Source organism: Berghia stephanieae, chromosome 3 (genome assembly GCF_034508935.2).
Source record: "Berghia stephanieae isolate SIO BIC M18660-M18661 chromosome 3, UCSD_Bste_1.3, whole genome shotgun sequence".
Taxonomy (NCBI): domain Eukaryota; kingdom Metazoa; phylum Mollusca; class Gastropoda; order Nudibranchia; family Aeolidiidae; genus Berghia; species Berghia stephanieae.
The window spans coordinates 105,212,445-105,240,329 of record NC_088362.1 but is presented as its reverse complement, the minus strand read 5'-3'; the positions used below and the strand labels follow the sequence as shown (position 1 = coordinate 105,240,329).

The following is a 27,885-nucleotide window of genomic DNA, read 5'->3' as shown; positions in this document are numbered from 1 at the left end:
ATCTCTCTCTCCTCTTTTCTCTCTCTCTCTCTTCTCTCTCCCCCCTTCTCTCTCTCTCTCTCTCCCCTCTCTCTCTCTCTCTCTCTCTCTCTCTCTCTCTCTCGAAACTTCACGTATTATCTGCTCCACCTTTTAGAGGAAAGGGATAACAACAATAATATGTTTTGGTATTTATTTTCCCGGGGGGGCGGGAGTTTTGGTTGGTGGGGGAGGTGGGGGAAGGGTGGTGGGGGGGGTACAGGGAAATAAAATTTGGAAAGGGGAAAGGGGGGATGAAGAGCCCTGGGTCAGTTGCAGCAATTGGGGTTTTCGTAAAATTAAACAACAAAAACCCAAAAACCCAAAAAACAACAACAACACCCAACCAAAGAGCAGCCGCAGCCCCGCCGCCCCCCGTCAATAAAAATTAAAAAAAATTAATAATAAAAAAAAAATAATAATAAAAAACAATAAAAATTTAAAAAATAAAAAATAAAATAATAATAAAAATTAATAATAATAATTTAATAATAAAAATTTTAATAATAATAATAAAGAAAAAACAATAACAATAATAAAAAAAAAAAACAATATTAATAAAAATAATAATAATAATAAAAATAATAATAATAATAAAAAATAATAATAATAATAATAATAATAATAATAAAAATAACTTTAATGGGTTTTGGATGATGAGGGTTTGTTCAGCATTAAAAAAAATCAAACATAAAACCAAACAAGCTAACACAAATCATTATGAGTTATAGAATCCCAATTAAAAACCCAATTCCCCACTCTGCGGGTTTTTTAAATGTTACGTAATGGGTTTTAAACATCAGGGGGGGGAGGATTTTCTTCTTGATAACTACCGACCCCGAAAGCTGTTTGTTTGGTAAACAATGAAGTCTCACGAAATTTGACCCTTTTAGGGCAAGATGGTGAGTCATCTGAATTGAACGACTTTTAAAAAAAGAAGTCAATACGGGGCATGATACATTAGTCAAGCTAGATTTTCGAGGGGGGAAAAGTGATGGGAAAATAATTGAGGGGCCAAAAGCGTGTACAATTTCCGGACAAAGACATTGCCGCTTTTTCCACCAGGGAGACCTATTGTTAAATTTAAAATCCGTCTCCGAGAGGACGAGGAAAATGTGTGTTAATTATTCTAGAAGTAGATAGGCAGAATGGGGGTTGGATGTTGCGTTGGATTTATTCATTCCCAAAATGGATTGCAAAATAAGGCAAGTTGTTACAGTGGCTCAGTTGCACGGGGCCTCGTCCCGTAACAAAAGGCAAGCGATCTTGAGCATGACCAGTGATCAGATGGTGGCCATAATTGCAGTACTCTTAATCCCAGCGTTATGTCCCTGGGCAAGGCGGTTTAGACACATTGCCTCATTCGACTCTAGTGTGAATGAGCACAGTGATTTATATTATTGTCTCATGTACGCTGGTACAGTAAGAGCGCCCAACAGTCAATCTTGTATTGCTTGAAATAAGTTGCTCCTCATAGCTTGCAATGGCAATTAATGAAGCATACTGATTAGTAATGAGCATTCATTATTATATGTATTGATAGAGTATCCTCGAGGTGAAGTTGTTACGGCTATATTCATGTTTATCAATCACGCACGGGCCAGTGTATAGGGAATGAGATTAGCGGGAGAGTAGCGTCCCTTGATTGGACGTCACACATAGTCTGTGACGTCACCGGCGGAAAAGTTATTAGAGAGAGAACGTCATGTTGGTTGTGCGCATGCGTCTCTCGTCCTCGGGCGAGGACGAGAAACGCATGCGCACAACCAACATGACGTTCTCTCTCTAATAACTTTTCCGCCGGTGACGTCACAGACTATGTGCGACGTCCAATCAAGGGACGCTACTCATCCGCTAATCTCATTCCCTATATTTGACTGAATTTTGTATATATAACATTGTTTACTCTAAAGGCGGCATGAATACCAGAGATGTTGGGCACATCACAATAAAAACCTTCGCCTTTCTCATTTTGCCAGGACCAGGTATTTTCTTCAGCACTCAGCAGGATAACACTGTAGTTGGATACGAAGTCTAAAAGCATCAATCGGAGAAACGGAAAAATATTAGAAGAGAAATTAGGTTCTTAAACAGAAACTACACAATTACAATTGTTAGAACAACAAAGCAGAGGGCATGATACTAGGTGGAAAAAAAAGGAAAAATAAAAGAAATGAAAGAAAGAGAAAGAGAGAGAAAGAGAGTGAGAGAGAGAGAGAGAGAGAGAGAGAGAGAGAGAGAGAGAGAAAGAGAGAGAGAGAGGTGACTCAGCTTTCAATAAAGTTGAAAACAGTTGGATCTGCAGATGTATAATATAAAATAATAGGAGTTATATAATATGATTTATAATGAATTAAGATGTTCGTTGTCGCCGTTGGAGGGTTAAAGGAGCAAATGCCGGGAATTTGGCATGGGCCAAGATATTATGAACCACACTGCCAAAATTATAAATAAATACCACACGGCAACCGACATTATTCCTTGTTCAACGACGACAATAAAAGATAATTTGATATTTTGAGTTGTTTCGCAAATCAATGGTACGCTGATGAAACGCCTTATGCTTCATTTGGACCAGAATTATTTTAAGACACATAATGATGAATTAAGATGCGACTCCTACTACCTTGTCAAAAACTTTTAAACCAGAGACTTCTGAAGTAGAGGGTCATCTTAATTAATTAATCGATACTGGAATGGAAATAAAACATTTCTGACCAAAACGAGAAAAAGGCATTCTATCAGTGTTAGACAGATCCAAATTTTGGCAACAAAAAACGGGGAAAGGGGTAGAATCAAATAAATAGCGCGGCAAGTCCCTCGGTGTCAGCAGCCATAAGGCCCGTGGAGCCTGACAGTTTTCCTTGCTTTGTGACGTTAAACAATGGCATTTGCTTTTTACAAAGATCGCGAGTACTTTCCGTCATACCCAACTACCCAATCAATTTTAGATCAACGGGACAGGTCCTTCAGAACCCTAAGGCCCATGGAGTCTGAATTTATCCTGTTTTCTGTGTTTAACAAACCACAGCAATTGATACCCTTTGACCAAGTCGCTAGTCCATCGCAAGGTACTTTCTGCCAGATCAGTCAGATCCAACTACCCAATCAATGCTTGGTCAACGGGACAGGTCCTTCAGAGCCCTAAGGCCCATGAAGTCTGAATTTATCCCGTTTTCTGTGTTTAACAAACTACAGCAATTGATACCCTTTGACCAAGTCGCTAGTCCATCGCAATGTACTTTCTGTCAAATCTGTCAGACCCAACTACCCAATTCAATCAATGCTAAGTTAACGGGTCAAGATAAAATCTCGACAGCATCCAGGGATCGGCATCCGTCCCTTTGAAGGCGACGGTGAACACAAGTCTAACCTGTAATCATTTCTCTCACCTTTTTCACAACATTATCATAGATGCGACTAAAGATATTATAAAGCCTGAATACCATCGCTGCTGTGATCTCTTAGTAAATTGATAGAAATTATAATTTAAAAACAAATTATGCCTCGCCATTAGAAAGTTAATTATTGTCTTCACCTGTGTAGCATCTGACACAGTATATTCCTGGTATTTTGACGTAGCATTTCACTCAATTTTGTGATCATAAAACTCAAGAGTGCAAAATATGCTTACTTTTCCGCTGACAACAAAATAGTAAATTATATGAATATTCGTGAAATCTATAGAGGTAAATACAATCATGAGCGTTTCGACAAAGGGGCGCTTGGTTAGAAAAAGTTGGCCATTACACAGAAACGATAACAACTGAAACAACAACAACAACAGCAGCAGCAGCAATGACAACAACAACAACAACAACAACAACAACAGCAGCAGCAGCAACAACAACAAAACAACCCCAACATTTTCAGCAACATTAGCAAAATCAGCGGCAGCAGGGACACTAACAAGAAGATTGATAACAGCACTGATGATGATAATGTAATGTAATAATGACCATCTCTCGGTATATATATATATATATAGCAAGACGGATAAATCGATAGATGGTCAGACAGAAAAAGAGATAGAAAGACAAACAACTATAAACTGTTTATATATATATATATATATATATATATATATATATATATATATATATATATATATATAACCACACACTTTCCGTAAAAGTAAACAATAATTCAATATTTATATGATATATTTACCGCTCCTTTAACATGAAAATCGAGCACTTTTATTTCGTGGTTTTTATCTTATAACTTGATACATTAGATAGATAGATAGATAGATAGATAGATAGATAGATAGATAGATAGATAGAGATAGATAGATAGATAGATAGATAGATAGATAGATAGATAGATAGATAGATAGATAGATAGATAGATAGATAGATAGGTGGCTTCAATCTCCACCCATTCTTTTCACTTCCTGAAATCATAATGGATAATCACATGAGGAAAGATATCTTTCAAACAATTGGATTCAATAATCTGATGTCACGTCCGCCGAGCAACGAGCAGCTTGGTTCTAAACAAAGAAAATCTGTACTCTTTATTCTTCATGCTGGATAGAACTTTTTCACATGTCATGTGATCAGAATGTATAAAAGTCAAAACATGATCAGATTTATAATATTTTTCTCCTCTGGATACACTTTTATGCTCGTCGGAAAAGTATTTCATAAGGGCGTCCGCCATTGTTCCGATAGTTTAGAACCAGTTACTAAGTAAGTTAAGATGCGTCAATACGAGGGAAGTGACGTCACGACTGTTGAAGTCAATTGACGACAACCAAACTGACCCTAATATCAATTTCTGGGGGGATGGCAAGAGGCTCAGAAGGTCAAACCTTGAGAAATTTCGACGGGGCCGTAAAACTTCTTTGAGGCGGGAGGTGTTCTTTAGTCTGAATGAGAAGAGATAGGGTAGCAATGTCCGTCAGATCCAGTCTATAGTACTACAATTGAATAGCCGTCATATCCAAATGGTAGGATGCAATTAACACTGTCCGTTTAACGTTTCAGAATCAGGGATAAACTCGGGGTTGATGAAATAGAAAACCCAGTCTGTCCAAAACACAAACCAATAGGATGTAACTTAGATGGCGAACCTACACTAACTGTCTGTAAGAGGACGTTTAGAATATAAAGTAGCAACATAAATTTTTAAAAGACCAGATAACAGCGCTCCCTCCTTATCTTTTGTTTGTTTGTTTGTTGCTTTAGGTCTCTTCCAACACAATTGAGGTTATATGAGAGACCGCTGAAACAAAAAAACAAGCAATCTAACAAAAATAGTACAAATGTAAATCAAAATCATAACCTAAAGATATCATAAGCTAAATTATAAATAACCAAGAACAAACAGGTAGAAGATTTACAGAAAAAAAAAATATCCCCTGTCAAAAATACAATCACAAACCAAAGAAGCAGGCTAGTAAAGAGGCTAGTAAAGAGAAGAAGAAACGACATCACTATCGGATCGTACACCCATGCGAACATCATAGGTATATGATTCAAGGGTGATGCTCCCATCCAACCACCCGCCCTCCTTATCTGACATCTCATTGAGATACATAATATATGAACCGCAAAGATGTCTTTGTTCTTCTTCCGATTCAAAAACTCTAAGGTTCCCTAAAACTAGACTTCACGCCAGGAAGAAAAGCTTAGCTTGGTCCGGCCCACAGATTACTAGTAGTCTGTTGTCCGGCCCTAGAATCTGGAATAAATTGTCTTTAGAAATAAGAGTTTTCTGTCCAGATAGAGAAAAATGTATTTTGTCGGTGTATTATGCCAAAGGGTAGTTACAGATGCAAACGTCATTAACTCCCCACGCAAGACCGGCACCGGACTAGACTCATCGGACTTAACTAAAAGTCGGCTCATCTCACCAGGCGTAGAAGAACCAGCTTGCCAACAAAAACATACAATCTGGGAGCACGATAACCATCATCGTTCATTAAACCGACATAGAGGGAAAGCGATGAGGCATGGACACGACTGTTAGTTAGCCTTTGGTGTATTTTTTTTTCTCTTCTTCTTCTCCTCACCCTCTACATTGATTAACTGCCAAGTAAATACCACTTCTTCAAAAAGCCGGAAACCAGATAACGACTTTATAACAACGTCCGTTGAAATGTAAAGCAGTGTTGTGCGGCTATGTGGTCTTGTGGTATGACACTCACTTTCGGATCGGAAGGTCCTGGGTTCGAGCCTCGCTCGGCGCATAGTTGAAACCTTGGAGAGGGCTCTTTACCCCCATTCTCTCATCGTACTCAGGTGCAAAATGAGTACCTGACCGTTAACAGCGTTGTCTCTGTCCGAAATAAAATTGTATCAGGCGCCTAACAGGCGTCATGTCCCGTCATACATGTTAAATGTTGCTGTTGGCCAGGGACCCCTTGTAAAGCGCTTTGAGCACATTTAGTGGATATTGCGCTATATAAAATCTCAATTTTAATTTAATTCAGGAGGCAAGAGAATTTACAGAACTTTTACAAAAAACGCATTGAACGGCCTCTTTCTTTTTTCTTTTTTTTTTTACTCCAGTAAACAGACATTATATACTGAATTTTTTTTTCCTGTTTAGCAGGTGGTTGGGTTTATAATATTATACTGATTTCTGTAAATAAACGGAAAACTGGCAACCTTGGTAAAGGAATAGCTTACCGTTAACTCTCCAATTCTTTTTTCAATTGTTTGAATGAATATGACGTCACTCAACCTACCATCAATACATATCAGCAAATGTCTTACATAACGAAAAAACAAAACAAAACAAACCCCATCTAATAACTCCCATTCCTTTATCCCTCTCGCCCCTCCCAGTATTTCTCTCTAAAGTTTGTCATAGCCATCCTACAACAATTTATTTAAGCCCGTTTAAAGTCCAGCAATGTAACAATAGGGAACCCCCAAAAAACCCAAAACAAAACAGAACAAACAAAAAAAAAAAAAAAAAACAAAAAAAAAAAAAAACAACCCCCAACAAAACACGCCCCCCCCCCCGCAACCAAACAAACATCAAAATACACGGCAACCATCAGCAAATCAAAGTGAACAGTGAGATGTATCTAACGGTACAATCAACGAGATCAATAATAAATGTTTGAAGTTACCTTAAACATGACTGAGGGGGTCCCGATAGCTCATTTGGTAGAGCACACGCTTCACGCGCAAAGGGACAAAGGTCGATCCCGGATGCAGTCGAGATGTTTTTCCGACCACCCTTCCTGTACACCCAGCAGTGAATGTGAATGGGTAAGCTGAGTCTTGTCAGATTTGAAGGAAAGTACTTTGCGATAGACTAGCGTCATATCCAAAGGATAGCAAGCAATTGCTATTGTCCGTTTCACGCTATAGAAACCGGGATTAAACTCCAGCTCCATGGGCCCAATGGCTCTAAAGGACTACTACTAAACATTCCTGAAGACAACTCGCATTTCAATTTCACTTGTGATGTAGTTTTTTCTGAAGGTTTTGATTCGAAACATCGTCGCAAGAAAAACAAAAACAAAAACAAAAACAAAACGACAAAATAAAACAAAAATTTATGCCTATTTCATATGGCCAACCGTGTCTGATAGACGTCAAGATGGACACACAACCTTCGCGCTACTATGGTATGAGACTGTAATGAAATTGAATGTGAGACTCTCATCGTTGTTATCGCCGAAGCTATTTCATGGCTCATATACAAGAATCATTCCAATAACAACGCCAAAAATACGTACAACGTAAATTACCAAACATCGGACGGTAGCTGCTATTTATCGGGTCAGTGACTGGTCATTTCATACTATTTATCACATAGAGACAAAAAGAAATAAATAAAAGCTTCGGTAAACATTGGCTGTTCAGACACCCCCCCCCTCTCTCTCTCTCTCTCTCTCTCTCTCTCTCTCTCTCTCTCTCTCTCTCTCTCTCTCTCTATTTAAGCTAGAAATCGTGTTTATTTTAAATTATCGATCAATTAAAATGACTCAGCTTGTCAAAACATCTCAATACTGAATACGGAGAAAAGGGGAAAAGAAGAAGAAGAAGAAGAAGAAGAAGAAGAAGAAGAAGAAGAAGAAGAAGAAGAAGAAGAAGAAGAAGAAGAAGAAGAAGAAGAAAAAGAGGAAGAAGAAGAAGAAGAGGAAGAAGAAGAAGGAGGAGGAGGAGGAGGAGGAGGAGGAGGAGTGAAGAGGAAGGGGAGGAGGAGGAGGAGGAGGAGGAGGAGGAGTGAAGAGGAAGGGGAGGAGGAGGAGGAGTGAGGAGGAAGGGGAGGTGGAGGAGGAAGAGGACAAGAGGAGGAGGAAAGGGAAGAGGAGGTCCAAGACAAAGACCCAGATTGCCTATGATTGAATGATAACTATTTTTCTATCCCCCCTCCCCCCCTCTCTCTCTCTCTGTTGACCCCTTCCCTCTAACACGACCTCTAATCCTCATCTCCGTAGTTACCATAACCGGAAACTACAAGACCATAATAATATTTTCAGCCAATACCGGGGCCTTCAACAGCAGAAGTGAGATTTAGCATTGTATTGAGATACAATGGTGAGCCCAGCTAATTTCGAGCCCCATCTCTCTTACCTCTCCCGACTACCATCATTGTGTTACATCAATGACCGCTGCAAAGGTTACTGACTTTTTCAAAAGTACAAAGTCCAGATACGTATTCGTTTCATTGTGACGTAATAACAATATCAACTTTCACGGAGGAGCTTTTGTGCAATAGATAGAGAAACGAGCAGAAACACACATATGCCCATATATGTGGCATGCGTGAGCGGCACAAGTAACGTTTGGTTAACCCACACCAGCTTGCAAAATTGTTTGTTTTAAAAGGTTTTACGGCGCTTGCAACACATTTAGGCCATAACACGCCATGATTTATTTTTTTTTTAATGGGATGGTCAAAAGTTCTAGGTACCCAATAAGAAATAATACGAAGGGGAATTCGTTGAAATACGGAATGGATGTAGATTCCAAGATGTAATCATCTCCAATGAAAATATTTTAAAACATCGAGCTGTACAGAACAATGATGCTGCTAGATCAGTTTTGAAAAAAGACAAAAAATAATCTGCTTCTGATCTCCTTAGACATCTGTTGAGAAACGCAATATATATGGCGAATGAGACTAACGGAAGAGTAGCGTCCCTTGAATGGACGTCACCCATAGTCTGTGACGTCACCGGCGGAAAAGTTATTAGAGAGAGAACGTCATGTTGGTTGTGCGCATGCGTCTCTTGTCCTCGCATCCGCGTAGAACATAACCCACCCCCCCCCCCCCCAAAAAAAAAACAAAACAAAAAAACAAAAAAAAAAAAACACACACAACTTGCCATTCAACACTGTCGTACTCTGAAAATAGCAATCGATTAAAACAACGCTCATCTTGCCAAAAACTATCCAACCCGAGACTCCCTTGAAACGACAAGTAGATCCTTCAAGAAACCACTTTTCTGGCCAAAATATTTTTTTTTAAAATGTGTTTTGCAGAGCACGGCAAAACAAGCCATTTGCATAACTTTCAATAATATTTCATTATATTAGTGACCCACCATCTCAAAGCCATTTGTATTGAGGGCAATGGACATAATCTTAAATTGACAAAGACTAACATTTCACAATTTCTGGTCATATTGACTTCCAATATTCGACCTTAGTTCACCCAGACCTAATACCATTTTTAGACGACAGGTCACATTTTATCCCAGAATTAAGCACATTTTCAAGCAACCCCCCCCCCCCCCAAAAAAAAAAAAAAAAAAAAAAAAAAAAAAAAAAAAAAAAAAAAAAACCCCAACAAATAACCGAAAAAGTCCAACCCCAAAACAAAACAAAATACAAATAAACAAAAACAAAACAAAAAATAATACTATTTAATTTTAAGAAGCATGATGGGAAAGTTGATTTGTCAATAAATCTTCTGTCAGAAGAGATCAGGTTAGCAAAGGGCATAAATATCCATTTCCCAGTCAAGACCCTGGACCTATTGTAATGTTACACACGAAATATCATTCCTCATCCCTTTATATTTCAAAAACAGAAAAGAACTAAATTTAAATAGCTGATAGATTATGCTTAAAATTGCATTGTGGTTCCTTTTTGAAGTCATTCATTTAGATTCGTTTAGCATATTACATTGGAAGGACACTTCTCAGACAACTATTTGGATTGGCAATTACTACATAAATCAACGAATGAGCCGTTGGTGAACGAAGGGAAACAACCATGTTTAAACAATCCCAGATAAACAGACCTCTCTCTCCTTTTGATGTGAAGCAGTAAATTTCACTAGAAAGCATCTTACATTTTTACAGACGAATTCTAGTTCACTCTTACCTTACACAAGATCTTACCGTTTTTACAGAGAAAGAAAAATATACTGACATACGACTCAGGCTTACAATTTAAGCAACAGGATTAATTCTTATTGTACTTATTCCCTATAGATAGAATGAAGATGACATCACTCTGGTCTTGTTTTTTGCCATCCGCGTTTATGAGTAATAGACTCCATTAACCAGACTATAAACGACCAAGAATTCACTAAGGTTTGTTATTTTGTTTGTTAAGGGTTGTGCTTGTTATTTTGATGTATAATGTAAGAATTTGAGTGTGTTCCTCTTAGTGGGATCTTGTGCTGGTGTATGGGTGAGACATTTAGGTGTTATCTTATCTGGTCAACATATATGTAGATCTGCCTTAGACATGACTTCAGAACTGTCTCCTGTCTGCATATTTTTGAGCATAGTTTTTGACGCTTACGTTTCTGACCCATAAAGGAGTACTGACTTAAACATTTTGTATTGAAGATGCCGTATTTGATCTCTTTTGAAGCGCAAATGGTCTGCAGCAGGGTGAAGGCTACTCGGGTGTGTCAATCCCAGAGGTTACATCTTATAATCACACTGCCAGATAAATAAACTGTTACACTCACCTATACTAAGGGCTTATTGTATTTATATTATATATATATATATATATATATATATATATATATATATAAATAAAAATATATTTTTCAAAATATTTTACTCCACTTAGATCTAAAGGGTAAAAGCAAACCCATCAGGTTTTTAAAATATCAAGAACTAATAATTTCTGCATCATTTTATGTAATGAATGCAAAGTTCCCTTGATCCAACCAAAATATGTACAGTACAGCCTGTTGCTTTTCTATATTTTGCAAAAGCAATTTCATTCCACTGATCATGTATATTTTCTTAAAGCTCCTCCATGAGAACCACAGCAAAGACTAAAGAATATTCCCTGTGTATAACAATATTTTTGATTTTCATCAAAAACTTTTTTAAAAACTGAATTTGGCTAAACCTGACTCTCCATCATCTGCATTGTTTGTTTTTTTGTTTTTAAGGGTTTTACGGCGCTTGCAACACATTTAGGTCATATCAGCGCCAGTAAAAAGGAAGAAAATGGATAATGAAAAGATGTACAATAAAAAGGACTTGAGGAAAAAAACGTAAGACAAAGGGGAGTAGTTCAAATAGGGAACAGATGTAGATTCAAAGAGCACATGTACATAGTTTGAGATCACCTAAATATCTCACCCATACACCAGCACAAGATCCCACTAAGAGGAACACACTCAAATTCTTACATTATACATTCAAATAACAAACACAACAATACATAACAGAGAGATGATTTACAAGGAAACAAAATACAATCTCCCAAAACAATAAATATGCATTTGACTATTTCCCTCCCAGCCAAGCACTATGGCCAGGGCCAGGGCAAAACGAAGTAATCTCATTCCAAGACAAAGACAGAAAGCAAATTGGAAAATTGGAAAACAGATATAGAGCCATCTTGCCCACTATGGGAGGCCAGGAACCCCACCCAGGCATCTGAATTCATATACACTGATTAAATCGGTAAGAGAGGCAGATTTGTAAATGAGACCCCCATCAAACCATTCTTACAATATTAAAAACCAAAAAAACAAAAAAACCCAACACAATATCAAACAAAACTTTGAATTTGAAAAGGTACTTACCAAGTCGACACATGAGGTGAAAAGCTTGTGACCCTGGATGATGTCTGCCATCCACCGACACCTGGAATCGTCGACCCAACCGTGCAATCTCTCCCTGGAGGGCATCAGGAAGTTCCTCCATTCCAGTACTCCCATCATCCTCTTTTTCTGTCCTCTGCTTCTTGGCAGGGGGTGGGCTTGGAGCTCTGATAATGTAAGGGGGGAAGACAAACACTTTATTTTGTTTCACTTCAGGCCTTTAAAATATTTTTCATAATATTGATAAAACAGACATCAAGAGTTTGAATTTCAAAATTTTATAGGTAGTTTGTTTTTGTTTTTAAGGGTTTTAAGGCGCTTGCAACACGTTATTAAGGTCATATCAGCACCAGTAAAAAGGAAGAAATTGGATAGTCACAAGTTTTACAATTACAAAGCACCCAAGAAAAGGTAAGACAAAGGGGAATTGGAATAGATTAGATTGAAACATTTAGTTGATAATAATAATAAAAAAAACAAAAAGTATTTTTAAATTCATAGGACCCGAGGTGGAGTTTATCCTGATTTTTGCAACATGAAATAGACAACAACAATGGCTTGCTATCCTTTGGATCGAACACTTGTCTACAGAAAAGTACTTTCTACAAAATCAGCAGACCCAACTGGTGGTAACTGTTTAGAGGACAAAAGGATTAGACAAACCACCATGTCCACAAGAATTCAAACCTTTCATTTTCATCTGAGCTAGCAGGACTTTCTTTAAGGAAACATTTTCAATTTAAACAAAAAATACTGAAAAATAAAACATAGATATAAAAGAGTCAATATTTTATCACTGATGTAAAGATGACTTACTTGATGCGAGAGCCCTTAAAGGTTTCCACAGCAGGGCCAAATGTGCGATACAGAGAATGGTTCAGACTGCTAGCATCAGCACACTGTGCTATGGCATTAAGTAGTGACTGACACATGTGTTCGTTTGACCTGCTACTGCCAACACTGGTCTAGAAAACACAAACGAACAAGAACAGAACGAATCAACCAAAATAAATGATTCGGGATAAGACGTCAAAGATTAAATAAACGAGTTCTTGAAATAAAATCTAAAGCTTCGATTTGATGTTTCCAAATCTCACGATTAAATCATATCCAGTATTGGAAGATCACTTTACTGCTACTTTTGAAAACAGTACCAACCGACGTGCACTTATTTGCAGGTCTGATAGCCCAATTTATAATGGGCATTAGCCTCTGTAATATTGTGATGGAAATCTCAAAAAATGATGCAAAATATTGTCCATTACAACAATGTTAAACTAGGCCCATAATCGTATTCGGATGTCAGACCCCACGTCGGTTCAGACCTATCTTCTTTACCATTTACATTTGACTGCTCTGATAGTGACTGGATATGATCTATTTAGACAAGAAAATATATTGATTGATATTATAACAACAGCACTTATAATGGCAAGTAAAAACTAGTTTTAATAAAATAGGACAGCAAAACACAAAAGATAGGCTGAGAATTCTTGACCACATTCTTATACAAAATAAGAGGCTGTTTACAATACTAAGATACTGAAGTGCCTATTCATAATAATGCAAAAAAGCATCGTAACCTAACAACAAAACTTCATACCGTTTGCTTCATCAGAGCCTGCTCACACTTCTGTAGCACTTCCATGGGTACCCTATTGACAAAATAAAAGATTTTAGCTGTAACGACCTTCCTCGAATTTCGTAATAAATAATAAATTCCCTTTACTCATCCCCAAGGGGAAATTTGTCTTTAGGGTCTATTCCTAGGGAAGACTGGAATAACCCAGGCATAAGCCGCAGTGCAGCACCGCAAAGTGAGCTAAGGCTAGGTGCCTTGCTCAAGGCCACTCAACGCGGCAGATAGTCGAACTTGGTACCTTTCGGGTACGAAGCAAAGACCGTACGGCTGAGCCACGCTGTTCCATTTGACACAAGAATATTTCTATGGCCCCGATGCATGGACCTGATAAGCCACATTTTCTTGTAAAACAAGTCAATGTGAAAAATATATTACTCTTATGAGTTATGTCTTATTTTTACTCTATTTTTAAAGTTTGAATAATTAGGTAAAAACATGTTGCTTATTATCTGTGTTATGTACCAACCGCAGTACATAAAATAACTGACAGGGAAGACGCTCCTTAGTTGCCAATCATCAAGTAATTATTTATTCAAGTTGTTTAAATCATATATCACAGACTTAGTAATATTAAACATGCAGTATAGAAATATACATAAACAGAAATATACGTTATGTACTATAACGTCAATGCACAAGAGTAGTTAACTAATGATACGAATATAACGTATTCTATTAATATATTCAATTGTGACATTATTTAGAAATAATTAAATGTAATTAAGTATATTATTCATGAAGTAAATTATTAGTTATTGCAAAGGGCAATAACTCAATAATAACAATACACCATAACAATCTGAACATCAGACTCTTTAGTTTTCTTTCCATTTTATCTGAACACAACTGACAATCAATCAGATAATTTAGAATTTCAATCCAGTATTCAGGAAATGATTTGACAAAAGATGAAAATAGGCCACGCTCTTGGAATATGTCGGCAATTTTAACATTTCTTTTCTTTTTTTTTTGTGTGTAATCTATATCAAAATTTAACATACCTCTTTTTAGGATTTGACAGAATGTCTAAAAGTTTGGTCATCTTGTTGTAGTTTTTCTTACTGTCTGTAAACATTGAAAAAAAACAAGGAATAAATTGGGGTTTATTTAAATCATAAATATCACACAACTACTTGAATCAATGATTTCTCTCCTCTCTCTCTCTCTCTCTCTCTCTCTCTCTCTCTCTCTCTCTCTCTCTCTCTCTCTCTCTCTCTCTCTCTCTCTCTCTCTCTCTCTCTCATATTATCATATTACTATATTATTTACTATAAAATAAGTCGTATCTCCTCCTTATTTACACTTTTCCAATACATATATTATGGTTGCAATTTGTGGCTATATCTTCAAGCAGTTGATATAATACCTAACTAAATTGTTTGTCTCTCTATAGCAAGTTCCCTGAATATTGATCGCAATATAAGGTCTATTTCGGTCTCTTAAAAGTCTATTGTGAAAAAAGGCAAATAACCCAAACACGATCCAAGCCTCCATGTACCAGTGGCATGTCAGCAATAGAGACTAAGTTTCTTGCTCAAGGACAAAATGAGATGCCAACAGCCCTCTCATCACCTATTATCTTAAAATAATGAAAAATAACACCTTAGATTTTATCACACATACCTTCATCAGTTTTCTTTTCATACTCTTGTACAGACTTCCTCAGTGGTTCAATATACTTGGACAATTTGTGAAGTTTCTCCATATAGGCCAGCTCTTCCTGCGATGTGTTTGGAGCACCAGGGCTTGGGTCAGACACAGCTGTACCTGGAGACAATTTCACCACAAACAAACCTTGTTATGATGGAGTTGATATGCATTTGCTCAAATCGGGTGGAAATATAACATATAAACTGAGAGTGAATATAAAAAGTGAATAGGAGAAAAAACAATTTACTAAAATTTTACACAAATTTTCAAACATAAAAGAAGTCACCATTCGGCTTCATCTACAATATAGGGCTATAAAAAGACAAGATTTATTATTTTTGAACTCCAGGGTTTTACTTCCTTTCAATCAAAATTATATTCACTCTCAATTTCTACTTCCTTCTCTCATTTGTTTTGTTTTTGTTTTTAATGGTTTTACAGTACTTGCAACACATTTAGGTGATATCAGCGCCAGTAAAAAGGAAGAAAATGGAATAGTAAAAACATTCTAGATGTACAATTAGAAGGACTTGAGGAAAAAGCAGGACAAAGGGGAATGGTTCAAAAGGGAACAGATGTAGATTCCAAGAGCACACTATCAGTGTACTTAGTTTGAGATCACAAAAGTCTCACCCAGACACAAGCACAAGATCCCAATAAGAGGAACACACTCAAATATTTACAAATCATATGTTAAAAATTAAAAAATAACAGTACATAAGAGAGATGATTTACAAGGAAAAAAATATCATCTTCCAAAACTCTTAACTATACATTTGACTGTTTCCCTCTCAGCAAGGTATCCGGCCAGGGCCAGGACAAAGCCAAGTAATCTCTTTCCAAGACAAAGACAGAAAGCAAGTTGGAAAACATATATGGTGGGATAAAAGACACAGTAAGAACCTCCCTGCCCACTATGGGAGGTCAGGAACCCTGCCCAGCTTGTGTGGTATGACATCCGGCTTTGAGCCAGTCGGTTACCTAGTACGAGTCCCATAATGAGTGGTAAAAAGTTGAGTCATTGGAAAAGTCTCTTTACTCACATTTTCTCACCATTCTCAGGTGTAAAATTGAGCACATGGCCTTTGACAGCTGTGCCTCTGTCCCAAAAAAGTTGTAATAGAACCATAAAAGTGCGTATATGAACTTTTTTTATATATAAAAAAAGCTCAAGTTTTTGATGCATCTAGAGCAGTTCGATGAAAGGAAGGGAATGGGCACTTTAAAAATTGTTATCATTATTGAGTGAATGAAGTAAATTGAGTCCCATACCTGGAGTGTGAAGATTGGTGGATGGAGATACAACTCCATAGGTAGGCCTGGCAGCTGGAGAAGGAATCACTCCATGGGGTGATGGCATCATGGTCAATGGAGAACTGGAGATACAAAAAAAATCCCCCATAAACCCAGAGTAATTGGATTCAGTAGTCTGATGTCACGCCGCACGGCAACGGTGGCCATCTTGGTTCTAAGCAAAGAAAATCTTTACTTTTTATTCTTCAAACTGGCTAGAACTTTTCATATGTCTTGTGATCAGAATGTGTAAAAGTCAAAACATGATCAAATTTATGTTTTTTTTTCCTCTGGATACGCTTTTATCCTCGCCAGGGAAATATTTCATACGGACTTCCGCCATTGTTCCGAAAGTTTAGAGCCAGTGTTACTAAGTTACCATGCGTCATTAGGAAGGAAGTGACGTTACGACTGTTGAAGAGTATTTAGAGCCAAACATAAATGCAAATTTGATTTTTACCAAAACAAATGGAAAAAGTAAAAGAAAATCAGGGGACAAAGACTAATATATAGAGATAAAAGAACTGTTATAATAATTGTTGTGTTTTTGACGGGACTCCAGATTAATATTGTGGAATCTCTCAACTCAGAAGCGTTATGCGATATGTGAGAGAACAGTTTTATTACTGTGTATAAGTTAGAGTATATACAAATATATCGCAACAACATTGTACGTACGAAAAACAGTATACATAACTCAACTATGGAAAGTAAGGAACAAAGAGTGCATCCTTCTCTAGGGCATGCACTCTGATATTTTAAAGTACAAATAATATTTTAACAATGAACTTAATGAATAATAACTAATTATGCTCTAGGACAGTGGTTCCCATCCCTCCAGTTTTCTTTTGTTTCCTGGCTATCTCTTGAGGTTCAATTGATAAAAACAGTCAGTGCCGGAAATTTCCGACCAATTTTCAACCCTGGTGTTGACTGGGCTATGGCAATGAAAAGGTGAGGGACCACTGCTTTAACCATCTCCTTACCAACCATAGAAAAATTGTCACATTCGTTACGATACAACCAACATTTTTCTTATTCACATTTCTCTTGTACATCATAAAATTTAAAGAACATGAACAGTGTGTTGTAGAGTATGTTTTGATAAAGAAGTTATGTATCTCAATAACTTACTGCTATTATGTCTGAGTGATAAAAATATATTTTTGTGTTAGTTGGGTGTGAAGTTTTGGGGAAATCCTGAAAATGGCTGGTAAGGAGAGAGTTAAGAGATATAATGGAACACAATCTCACATACACCTCAAATCAACACTTACCCTCCAACTGGTGATGGCATTGGCATGCCACCCTGCTAGAAGAAAAGAAACAAAAAGGTAATTGTTTCAATCAACTTCAAATAATAAAATGTTATTATTCTACAAATCAAATGACATATTTGTAATACACAATGAAACAAAAAAGGTATTGGTTCAATAAACATAAAATTATAACAAAGTTTTATTATCCGACAAATGAAATGACATTTGTAGTTGTAGATATGTTTTCTATATATGTGTCTTTAGAGTTGGAGTGGTAATGTTTGAGTGTGTCTGTGTGTGTGTGTGTGTGCATATATGCATGTATGTATGTATGTATGCATATATGTATGTATGTATGTATGTATGTATGCATATATGTATGTATGTATGTATGTATGTATGTATGTATGTATGTATGTATGTATGTATGTATGTATGTATGTATGTGTGTGTGTGTGTGTATGTATGTATGTATGTATGTATGTATGTATGTATGTATGTATGTATGTATGTATGTATGTATGTATGTATGTGTGTATGAGTTTTTAAGTTTCTGGGTGCGATATACGTGGATGTTATTTAAGTTGGTGTCAAAGATAAGTATGCTAGTGAAGTTTTGAAATTAGTTCTCAATCCATCAATACAACAACGACGATAATAATAATGATGATGATAACAACAACAATAATAATAATGAAAATAATAATAATAATAATGATAACAACAACAACAACAATAATGATAACAACAACAAGAACAACAATAATAATGATAATAATAATGATAATAATAATAATAATAATAATAATAATAATAATAATAATAATAATAATAATAAAGATGATGATGATAATGATAATAATAAGGATAATCTTAGAACCAACCTGCATGTATTGATGAGGCATACTACTTGTCGGACCCATAGACCTAATTATACCCCCTCCTGGTGCCTGGTACATCATCTACAAATACATCAATTGTGGATGTAACATAGACTTAGAGATAAAATCGGAATATATCAAGATGAAGTTATAAACATTAACTGACTCCCCCCCCCCCCCCCTCTCCCAAAAAAACCCCCCAAACCCATTGTATTTTAAGTATGACTGAATTTCCTCTAAATAATAAAGAACCCCAGTTTCTGTACCATGTAATAGGAAGTAACAAAATGCTTACTGGATCTAACAAACTCAACAACCCACTAACTGCTGGGTTGATAGGGTGATCAGGAAAATCAACAGCACTAGTGTCCAACATTGATCCCTTTGATTGCAAGGAAAGTGTTCTAACATTTGATCTATTGTAACCCCTCCCAATGTACGTATGTTTTCACTACGAGAGCAGTAACAGCGATGCAACTCACGACTTTATACCCTGACCCACCACAGGCAACAAACAAATTAAATCTGCATGCGATTTTTAAAAATATAAAATGCATGATTTTTATAAATTTTTAATGCATGATTTCTAAAAAATTTTAATGCATGATTTCTAAAAATTTTTACCTAAAAAAGACTGATTTATCGTGATGCAATTTAGTCATATCTATTATTTGTAAACTAATATTTCTATTGCGACTATTACACAATTTGATTTTTAAAAATAAATTAGAATTTTGCCATCAACAGCTTACAAGATCACATAACATATCACATAGCCACAACATCAGGAAGTCACACATACTGACAATATAAATATATTTTCCACACTTTTAAATTGGAATCCTATGCTACTTGTGCGGCTATGTGGTCTAGTGGTATGACATTCGCTTTCGGATCGGAAGGTCCTGGGTTCGAGCCTCACACTCGACGGATATTTGAGTCCTTGGAAAAGGCTCTTTACTCACATTCTCTCACCGTACTCAGGTGTAAAATGAGTACCTGGTCGTTAACAGCATTGTCTTTGTCCGAAAAATTGAAATATCGCCGAACAGGCGTTATGTCCTGTCCTACATGTTGAATGTTGCTGTTGCCAGGGACCATGTGTAAAGCGCTTTGAGCACGTTTAGTGGATACTGCGCTATATAAAAGCTCTTTTTATTTTTTTTTTTTGACTTACCCCAGCATTCTGTGACACCATAGGCTGGCCCTGAGACCCTGGCATGGCTTGTGGGGAAGTCACCATGAATGCGTCTTGTCTCTGTACAGTCAATAGTGATGAAAAAAAAAAAAAAAACAACTTTGGCATCAAAAGGAAAACTTAATATAAATCGATGGGTGATTAGCACATACTTTTTCCTTAGTCTGAAAACCACGTGGCAGACCTGCCAAATTGAAAACTTCAAATTTAATCATTTTTATGTCAATTTTTAGTAATTTGACAACGAAATTAGTAATTTCTGAAATTGTTTACGAATAACCACAATTTGACATTGATGATCACTTCAACATTACATCGTCATGCTTATGCACTGTAAAAATGCTTTATTATTTTTATTATTATGATCATAATCATTATTATAGTTATTATTATTATTATAGTTATTATTATTATTATTATTATTATTATTATTACTATTATTACTATTATTATTATTATTATTATTATTATTATTATTATTATTATTATTATTATTATTATTAAAGTATTACTAAGAATTAAAAATTCGTAATTTTCCATAAAAATTTGTCTAAAATTCGTAAAATTACGAAAATTCGTAAGATTCGGCAGGTATGATGTGGATAAGAAGGACCAGCTGATGAGAGCAATATCATATGCCCATTTTCTTTATTCATTCGATACCCATATCTGTATACTCAAAGTTGAGAGCAGCAAAGATTATTTCTGAACTGAATAATGACAGACAGAAAAGCAAATTTTAACCCTAAACATCAATTATATTCAACCTCTTACAGTGAGTTGTGGAGGCTGTTGTTGCATTTGTGGTCGCTGATGTTGCATGTGGGGTTGTGGCTGCATCATCTGGTGAGGACGACCAGGGGCCATTCGGTGCATGCCCTGCATCATTCCTTTAAAAATAATAATTATAAAAACAAACAAATCACAAAATAAATAAAATTCTCTTTGTCATGAAAACTATTCACAATGCATTCTGAATCTGAATGTTACTTGAAGTCGACTAAATTCTGAGTATTTGTATTCGAGGGCGGAGGGAGTTGTTGAATGTGACAGCAATTGTTGGTGTACAGACTGAAGAATTTTGACAATCTTCGCTTGAAGGTTCTAAATCTGTTGTGGTCACACATGATTTGGGAAGAACATTCCATTTTTTCATTGTGCGGGGTGCAAATGAACATTTGTTTTAGTGTTTTTGTTATTTGTTTGGGTCTGGTGAGATGGCGTCATTTTGTTTGTATTTGAACATAAGAGTCAGTCATTTTCTTTCCATGTGTCTTGTAAGGGAGTCCATCCAAGCCGTGTTTGTTTTTAGGTGTTTAACGGTGCTTTCAACACTATTTAGGTCATTTAAGTGCCCGTTTCCAGCTTTTATCAATTTTTATTGGCCTTGAGAGGCCATAACTGCCCAATCGTGTTAATAGTGTCGTAATAAAATTTTATAAAACCATAACAGTTACATGTTTGTGTGATCATGTCTGTTACACTGCTATGGGGCTGTAGTCATTGAAGACAGCTTCAATTGCTTTTACATCCAATTGAAGGTGTGGGTCCCAAACTGTTCAGGAATAGTCTAAGATTGATCCTACCGAGTATTATGTAGGCGGTTTCTTTTAGTTTTGCATGGTAATGTCTGATATTCCTTTTGATGAACCCTAGAGGTGAATTTGCTTTATTTATTTTGTTGACGTGTGCTTGTCATTTTAGGTTTTCTTGTATAATGATGCCAAAATATGGATTTTACGTAACTTGTTCCATTGTGTGATTGTTCAGTGTGTATTGGGATCTAAGTGGTGTATTGCTGCAGGATATTTCCATCTTATTACATTTTTGTTTAATTGAAACACATTGACATTGTCACTCTCTCCCTATTACATAGTGTATGTGGAGGACAAAGAGTGTGTAGTTGGTCAGAGTAGTGAGAGTAGTTAGAATGGTCAGTCAGTCAGAAGGGAGGAAATAAAATATGAAGGCTTAAGGAGGCACAATGTTTTATTGATGTCGAAGATAGTGTTGTTCATGGCAGTTATTCCCAATCTTCATCATTGGTGTCGAAATCTGGGATACAAAGACTTAAGATTTATGTAGAACTGTAAGCTTACAATTTCTTTTTGTGTGAATAATGAAAAGTTTCTATAAAGATTGAGTGATAAATAGCTAACTTGACCTTGATGAAACAGAGGAGGACAGCATGTCGTGGTTGGTTGATGAGAATAATAACAAATGCTAATGTCAATTTACAAAAAGAGGACAATAGCAATTAGCCTGCGAGAATGTGAAAATGTGCATGATGAAATAGAACTGTTGTTAGACAAGTGTGAAATAGAACAGTGAAGAATTCTACTTATTTGTAGAGTGCAAATGAGATCATGACATAGATAACCCAACACTGGACTCATTCATAAGTCAAAGACAAGACAGCAAGCGTGACAGAAGAGTTGGAGTACAGGCAGGGTTTCTGAGAGAAAATAGATAAGGAACGACCGTCTTCTTGGCCATCATTTCTTGATAAATTTGCGTTGTTGATTGACAATACTATTAGTTTTTAGACAAAGACGTCAAAAAGGCTATCAAAGGAGTTAGGCTTACAAACTGCATTAGACATATTGAAATCTAGGTTCAGGCAGAAAAAAAGAATATTGCGGAGGAAGACTTCCGAAGTTTTAGTGTTAAACAATTTACATTTAGAACTGTACATAAATAACATTTGCATAATGGACAAGAATGTCTCGTGCATCTTAAAATATTGGATTGGATTGAATTAGTAGTGCCTTGTCACCATCACATATTCTGTTAGGGTGTTATGACAGTCACAGACCATTGTAATTAGACAGTGATATCATTCCAGAAATGACTAGAGAGTAGATGGGGGATTTTTTAACAGACATACAAATGAGCAGATGGAGAGATTCTGGAGATTGTGGTAGGCAGATTATATCAACAATCTCCATTACGTTAAGTCTTCTCCAATGAGTAAGTAGCGGATGGGTTGAGGTTTCAATTGTAATGTTGAATGAGGACAACTACCACAGATTAAGCTGGCCTTTGGGAAGAATTGTGTTTTACCAGGAAGGGATGGGGTGGTTAGAACCATAGAAATGAAGACAGTTACAGATAATTTGGTCAGAGCCGTTTAGAATATTATTCATTGTCTTAAATCTGCACTAAGACTTGTATTGAGGGTGCTCCAAGTTCAAGATGGATGAACCCAATTCGATGAGATTATTTTCTCCTTTTTACAAAAATTATTTTTTATAACTATCCAGTGCGGGGTGCAAATCACTATTTGAAGATGTTTGAGATTGTAGATTGGTGTTTTAGTGTTTTTGAGTTGGTTTTTCTTTATATGCAAAATACCATTAAACCATCCTTACCTTGACGATCCATGCCAGAGGCTGCCTGTCCAGTCAGGTTCTGGAGTGCCCCAATGGGGTCCTGTGTACCTTGTGCTGGACCTGCACCTGGGTTTTGGCCCTGACCTTGCATTCCTAGGATAAAATTAATTCCGTATGATTAACTTTACAATTCTAAGAGAGAGAGAGAGAGAGGGGAGACAGAGAGAGAGGGAGAGAGAGAGACACAGAGAGAGAGAGAGAGAGAGAGAGAGAGAGAGAGAGAGAGAGAGAGAGAGGGTGGGGGGTGGGGAGACATTAAAGAGAACAGATATCCACACAATGAAAAGTATTGAACAAAACTGAATGAAAAGCTTTCAAAAAAAGTACAAAACATTATCATGGAAAAAAAGAAGGCAAATTCATAAAAATCATTACTCACTTCGATCATTTGAGACTGACAAGAGTACACGCGCAACAAGGTCTAAATATTCCTCCTGAGGAAAAAATTGAAGCAAATGATTGTTATGGTCACAATGTATAATAATCAACAGATATCTGGCTCATTTATCTTTTAAAAGAAAAGAAAAGAAAATTTTAAAAATGATTAGTCCTTACTTTATCCTACAAATTGAGTAGGGAAACACAATTGATCAAGTTTTGATTCATTTTGCGATTTTAAGGATAATACATCAGTTGTCAGATTTGAATGATATAGCAAGGACTAACTTACAGCAATCTGTCCAATATTGTTATAAAATAAGACTTAACAATGCAAAATCTTACCCTTGAGCCTGCCTTCTGGAAGACAAATTCTTCCATCTCAATGCTAGATTTTGGCATAGGAGTCGGATTCTTTTTCATTTCATCTTCCCTGAAATAAAATGGAAATTTAATTAATTTTTTTAAAACTGCAAAAGTAAAAATAATGGGGGAATTGGAATCATTTGGTGAAAAAAACCCAAAACGATTTAATAAACAATATTAAAATGATTCAATATTCAACTAAAAAAGAGAACAAAAATGTATGGTAGTACTTTAAAAAAAAATGTAGCCTATCTGCCTAAGACTGAGGGCCCCCCCCCCCCCCCACAAGACTACGGGAAATTACATTATATAGTCATCGATAAAAGTACAGTTTTGATAGGAAATAACCTATAAGCTTTTGATGAAAATCACAGCAGAAATCACTATTAACACATTAATCCGTGATCATGAATGGGCTTCAAATTGAAAGGGTCTCTTGACTCCAGAAAAAAAGAAAACAGTTCAGGATCAAGATAATGTCTTAACACCTCAATTGAGAAGCAAACAGAAATAAGATTATAATTTAACAGCATAAATTATAAATACGTTTTCCAAATTCAAAATAGGTTTGCAAGAAAATTGACAGATGGGTAATGAGTGATGGCTTTGTTTGTTCAAGGTTGTCACCACCAAATGACTTGTTCAATGAGACGAATGGGTAGCCTTGACAATACATTTTTTTATCTGTTGCTTACTTATACAACCAACATAAGTGGCAAATTCATTAATCGTTTGTGCAATTAGAAGTTATATTGCCAGTCACAAGCCTGGATAAATTAGTGGATTATGGTAAAAATGAAAAATTGCTCATTTAAAAAAAATTCATGGCTGCTGCTTCTTAATTGGGACGATTTGTCAGGAACCGAGCCGCCCAATAAACCGGAATATCGGGTTATCCTCTTTCTAATAGTTGAAATGATCGTTTTTGATGTTATTCCTAAAGTTTGGAGTACTTGATGATTTGTTTTCTTTTCCTTCCAGGATACCCTTGCAATTCTTCTATAGGTCCACATGGACCTATAGAAGAATTGCTGATCTAGGGCATGGATAATTCTTTACAGTCATCACGGTTTGATGGGGGGCTCAACTAAGCTGAATTTATGGTTGAAACAGAGTCTGCCAAATTGCCTCTTGATGGCATCGAGGTCTGGAGCTTCCGCAACTGAGATTGGAAGGTTGTTCCATCAATCAATTACATGCTGGCTAATGAAATGCTGCCAAAGTGACATTTTGCATCTGGTTTTGTTCAATTTATATTTGTGGCCTCTGGTGTTACTGTCAGCAAACACAAATAATCCCTTCTGGACATCGTACAGGTCATGCGTAAATTTATACGTTTCTATCATGTTGCCTCATGTTACATCTATATGTCATACTGGAAATTCTAATCATTTTCAGTCATTCTTCATATCAATTAATAATTATCTTTGACTTATACATACATATATATATATATATATATATATATATATATATATATATATAAATGTTCATATGTCTGAATCTGCAGTATGTAATTTGTTAATTTATTTTTACTGATGGTCAATGTGAAGCGCTATATAAATGTATATTTATTATTATTATTATTATTATTTTACGCCTGTTATTTTTTAGTTGCTCTGCGGAGCAAACTTTCTAACAGCTTCTTGTCCTTTTCATATTTGGGTGACCATTCATACTGAGTTGCTAAATTCAAGGTGAGGCTGAACTAGAGCATTAAAAAGCATTCTCATGGACTCCAAATTGAGAAATGTAAAGGACCTTCTAATGAGTGCAAGGATTCTATTAGCCTTATTTACTTGGATCTCCATGTGCTTTGAAAAATGAAGTTTGGTGTCAACGTTAACCCCCAGGTCTTTTTCATAGTTAGATTTACTACTGAGAGCTGACGTGTCATTGCAGTGGTGATTTCTCATTTCATAATTAAGCAGAGAATTTCTCTTTCCTGATGCATTTCTCAGCATTGAACCTTAGTTTCCATTGATCTGCCAAATGAACTAGCTTGTTAATATTTTACTGTATAGATTGTCCTTGTCACTTAATTTGTCCACTTTGCTGTATACCTTGGTGTCGTCAGCATACATTGAACACTTGGATGAGCTTGATGAAAATGACAAAGAGGTTAGGTCCAAGGATACTTCCTTTGTGGTACCCCGCTGACCGCTTCTGCACAGTCGGATACTATGTCATGTATGCTAATTCTCTGTTTTCTGTCTATCTATAAGAAAGTGTCTAACCCAGCTTAGAATATTCCGATGAATGCCATATGTTTCCATACAAAAAGCATAGACAATAAACACTATTTTTTTATTAGAGACAGAGATATATAGATAAAACATCATTTTTTCTTTTTAAGGAACCGGTTGAAAATGAAAGAAAGAATGAATGAGGTAGTTTGATATTTTTTCAAAAGTAAAAATGAATAATAATTTTTTTTACATAGATAGATAGGCCGTTAAAAAAACATTTATATTTGTATGATATCTTACTTTTAGATCTACGATAAACGGTTCCAAAGTTATGATGATTTTACTATTGCAAAAAGCTCAAAATCTGTGACTGGGATTCCCTCACCGGACAGCCTCTCGAAAAGCCGACTACACTACTGATTGAATCGGGGTTTCCAGCATGAAGAAAAGAGAGTTGGTAACTGGCGCCCAAAATTAAACATACTGCGCTACCTTCAATCTTGATGAAATTTTACGTGGACATAGATAAATTAATTATCTAGATGCCTTATAGTTTTGTTCTCTCATTTTTGAGAAAAAAATTACAAAAGTTTAAAAATGACGTAATTTTTTATCAAATTATAATTTTTGACATAATGATAATGAATTTATTTCATTAAAATTAAAAGAAAGATTGATCTCTGCTCTTTAAAATGATACCAGAACCATTCAGATATACTGTGTTAAATAATGCAACAGTGATTATAATGCGAAATTGTGTTATTCAAATTTTAACCCAAACTCGCGCTTCACTTTTCCAATGGCTATAACTGGGCTGTCTCTAAGTCTAAGAATGTCAAACAAGAAAAAAACAAAACGAAGTGACTATTTCTCCGAATGCTCGGGAAAATAAACTTGATCTCTATTTCTCCGAACGGTTTCCATTCTCAATATATCTTTGGTTATTTGCGAGAGTGTCTGTGAATGATGAATGTATGCGATGAATGAGAATGTATGCATTTTTTTAAGGCTTTCTTTTGCCAGTGCCTGGGCGCTCTGTCTTCCCAACTTTCTGTTAGAGTAGTTAGACGTCTTGCCTATCCTGTGTTTGTGCTATCCTGTCTTTCAACCTCTGTTCCCGTCTTGAGACTTTGGCTTTGTTATTTAAGTGTCCTTTTGTTCTTTCTTTGATAGTGCAAAAGTGAACGCGTCATGGAATATTCCCAGTAAATTGGTAGACACAGCGTGTTATGCAACGGTGAACACGGGATGGTAAACATCGCGCGTTATGCTGTGGTAAAGAAACAGTAGTAGGTGCAGCATAATACAAATACGCTGCCACCCACCTGTCGAGTTGATAAACGCAGTGTGTTATTGGTAACAAAAGATGGTAGCTGCAGCGTAGATAGGTAGAGCGTAAAACGTTACGAAGTTTTCCGATGGCCGCTATAAATCCATTTTCTGTTTCGCATCCATCTTTTACCTTTAGTTGTTTGTGGCTGGACTAGATTATGAGTTGGCTAAGGCTAAGGTGATGCAGTAGACAATTCATGTTGCATGATCGGTGTATGCTTTGTGGTAAATATTACACACTACGCTGCGATGAATGGGGGCAGTAGCGGTAGCGTGTTACGCTGTGGCCA

The 27,885-nt window shown here is 36.2% G+C and overlaps 1 protein-coding gene across 1 annotated transcript in view; it reads right to left on the bottom strand.

Moving 5' to 3' along the window:
• Window positions 1–1,301: 1,301 nt before the first annotated feature.
• The window catches only part of LOC144969419 (uncharacterized), a 26,973-nt gene continuing 389 nt past the window's right edge, over window positions 1,302–27,885 (bottom strand). The window contains exons 2-18 of the mRNA XM_078908530.1: window positions 24,054–24,141; window positions 23,710–23,764; window positions 23,310–23,423; window positions 20,713–20,828; window positions 19,918–19,998; window positions 18,744–18,821; window positions 17,878–17,912; window positions 16,580–16,683; window positions 15,281–15,424; window positions 14,659–14,722; window positions 13,619–13,670; window positions 12,832–12,980; window positions 11,998–12,182; window positions 10,746–10,844; window positions 3,392–3,481; window positions 1,945–2,052; window positions 1,302–1,387 (exon numbers count right to left, since the gene is read on the bottom strand). Coding sequence (XP_078764656.1) covers window positions 1,302–1,387; window positions 1,945–2,052; window positions 3,392–3,481; window positions 10,746–10,844; window positions 11,998–12,182; window positions 12,832–12,980; window positions 13,619–13,670; window positions 14,659–14,722; window positions 15,281–15,424; window positions 16,580–16,683; window positions 17,878–17,912; window positions 18,744–18,821; window positions 19,918–19,998; window positions 20,713–20,828; window positions 23,310–23,423; window positions 23,710–23,764; window positions 24,054–24,141 — 1,648 coding nt within the window. The remainder of the gene's footprint in view (window positions 1,388–1,944; window positions 2,053–3,391; window positions 3,482–10,745; window positions 10,845–11,997; window positions 12,183–12,831; window positions 12,981–13,618; window positions 13,671–14,658; window positions 14,723–15,280; window positions 15,425–16,579; window positions 16,684–17,877; window positions 17,913–18,743; window positions 18,822–19,917; window positions 19,999–20,712; window positions 20,829–23,309; window positions 23,424–23,709; window positions 23,765–24,053; window positions 24,142–27,885) is intronic.